Source organism: Vigna radiata, unplaced genomic scaffold (assembly GCF_000741045.1).
Source record: "Vigna radiata var. radiata cultivar VC1973A unplaced genomic scaffold, Vradiata_ver6 scaffold_194, whole genome shotgun sequence".
Lineage (NCBI taxonomy): Eukaryota > Viridiplantae > Streptophyta > Magnoliopsida > Fabales > Fabaceae > Vigna > Vigna radiata.
The window spans coordinates 424598-427140 of record NW_014542196.1 but is presented as its reverse complement, the minus strand read 5'-3'; the positions used below and the strand labels follow the sequence as shown (position 1 = coordinate 427140).

Genomic DNA, 2543 nt, shown 5'->3' with positions numbered 1-2543 from the left:
ACAGTTACTGATAAAACAGTAACTTTAACTGACGTAAAGAAAAAAACTGCAACTAAGAATACAGTTATTTGAATTACAAAATGCACCCTAATACTATCAACTATTGATAAAGAAGATTTATTAAGAGTATCAACCTTATTTTATAAATCATTTATGTAGGATTGAATTAGACTTAAACATATGTGTTGAAATTTTCTTTTAATACCCGTTAGAATAGACAGATAAAACATAAATTTTGCAGCATGAATGGTAACTAGCTAGCACTGAGCTTTGTGTTTCAGCTAAAAGGAAAGCGAGTAGGGATTATTGGATTGGGAAAAATTGGCATAGCAGTTGCTGAAAGGCTTGAGGCCTTCGGTTGCAGAATGATGTATAATTCAAGAAACGAGAAGGCATTCGTTTCATACCCCTTTTATTCAAATGTTGTTGAGCTTGCTGGTGATAGTGATGTCCTTGTGGTTTGTTGCGCATTAAATGAAGAAACAAGGCACATAGTGAATAGGGAAGTGATGTTGGCGTTGGGGAAAGATGGATTTATTGTGAATGTTGGGCGTGGAGCTCTGATTGATGAAAATGAATTGGTGCAGTGTTTGATGAAAGGGGAGATAGGAGGTGCTGGTTTGGATGTGTTTGAGAATGAGCCTATTGTTCCCACTCATCTCTTTTCTTTGGATAATGTGGTCCTCTCCCCACATGCTTCTTCATTAACTTCAGATGGTTTGCATGAATCATGTAAACTTGCAGCAGAAGCTCTGCAAGTTTTCTTTCCAAGTAACTGACCTGGTACTCCACTCTTGCATGACTAAATTAGAGTTTTTCTCACCATTACTCTTAGAAGATAGCAGCTAGCAGATCCTCTAAGCTAAGGTGAAGAAATCATTGTCCCTTTTTCTTTTGATAATCACATATAACTTCAAGCATTTGAGAGACACTGATGGTGAAGTTGTTTAAGTGTTAACAGTGTAAAATATTATCAGAGTAAATCCGGAAAAATACTTTTTTTTTTCAACTTTTGTATCCACTCCAAGCCTCTTTCAAGATTTTGTTTTTTCCTACAAATGTTGGACTCCGATTAAGAAGAACTATCTAGTTTACAACATCAGGACGAAAAGTATGTTCAATTATTTTTAGATTTTTTTGTCCAAATAATAAGCTCTAAACTATGATTGTCTAATTTTTTTTATTCTGCTATATCATTCTTTTAAGGAGTACAGAGGATTATCAGTTGTCTTTAAATACCACTTTGACTAAAATAAAGTGTGAATACGATTTATCCAAAACAAACAATTATTACTAAACTCATTTTTCTCAACTTTGCTTTTACTTCTTCTTTTGTAAGTTAATGGAGCTTTAAAATTTTCAATAAAAAAAAGTACACTGATACTTTTTAACTAATATTATATTTTACATTAATTAATTAAAAAAATTGATATTGTATTTTATTGAAGATTTTACATTAATTAAAGATAAAATTAATTTATTATATATAAGTGAATATAAAACTTATACTAAAAATCAATTTTATAAGATTATATTAGGTTTATAATTATTTTTTAACAATATTATAATTATAGGTTAATTCTTACCATAATCATATATCTTAATGAATCTTTTGTCAAAGCGTTGTAACAAACTTTCTTCTATAGTTGGTTTTTTTATAAATAACTTGAACATTGTACATTGTTATTTCCAAAATCAACCCTTCCATAGTGATCAATTTTGCATAGTCTTTCTATCTAAGAATTTCAAGTCCTTCTTCACCAATTGGCCAATACTAAATAAGTTGTTGTTTTAAGAATATAAAATAAATTACTAAGTGTAATACTATTTATCAATATCTTAAGAATACTTTGACGGTATCGGAGGGGGTAATTTTCGACGAGTAAAGCGCAGCGGAATTAAAACACAAAGAGCGTAAAGCGTATTAGGTCACAGTTGAAATGATTTTGGCCCTTTTTAGAAAAGTAATTTTCTTTTAGAAAATTAACCAAACAGTTGATGTGCGTTAAATAAAATAAGTATAGGGAGTAGAAAAATCACACAGATATTTTTATACTGGTTCGATTCAACAGAATCTACGTCCAGTCGTTAACAGTTCCACTAAAATTGGTTTAACAGATTACAAACAAATTCACAGAAATAGAACGAAAAGAACCACTCTACCAACTTGAAGAGAACCGCTCCGGCAATCGACCAACGATTCGTGAGCTTCTCTTTTCACAAGACCAGACAGAGTTCCTTGCTAACTTGAAGAGAGTCTGCTCCGACTATCGACACACGATACACGAGCCTCTCCTTTCACAAGACCAAGCTAGGGAACAATGAACAAAAAGCTCTCAAGAACGTTCCTCTGACACACAGTGTTCTAAGCTTTCTCAGTTCACAAAAGTTCAATTTCTGAAGTTCTCTAAAACCCAATATATAGGCAGCTGCTCTAAATATCAAAGCTCAAGTCCCAACTGCCACAAATAATCGATTATTGTAAGTGATAATCGATTATTCAAGTCCGTTACAGGTTTTTCAAAAAGTGATAATCGATTATT

The 2543-nt window shown here is 32.1% G+C and overlaps 1 protein-coding gene across 1 annotated transcript in view; it reads left to right on the top strand.

Annotated features, from left to right (window-relative positions):
• The window catches only part of LOC106779337 (glyoxylate/hydroxypyruvate reductase HPR3), a 7632-nt gene extending 6567 nt beyond the window's left edge, over positions 1-1065 (top strand). The window contains exon 2 of the mRNA XM_014667431.2: positions 282-1065. Coding sequence (XP_014522917.1) covers positions 282-779 — 498 coding nt within the window. The 3' untranslated portion in view covers positions 780-1065. The remainder of the gene's footprint in view (positions 1-281) is intronic.
• The last annotated feature ends 1478 nt before the right edge of the window (positions 1066-2543 follow it).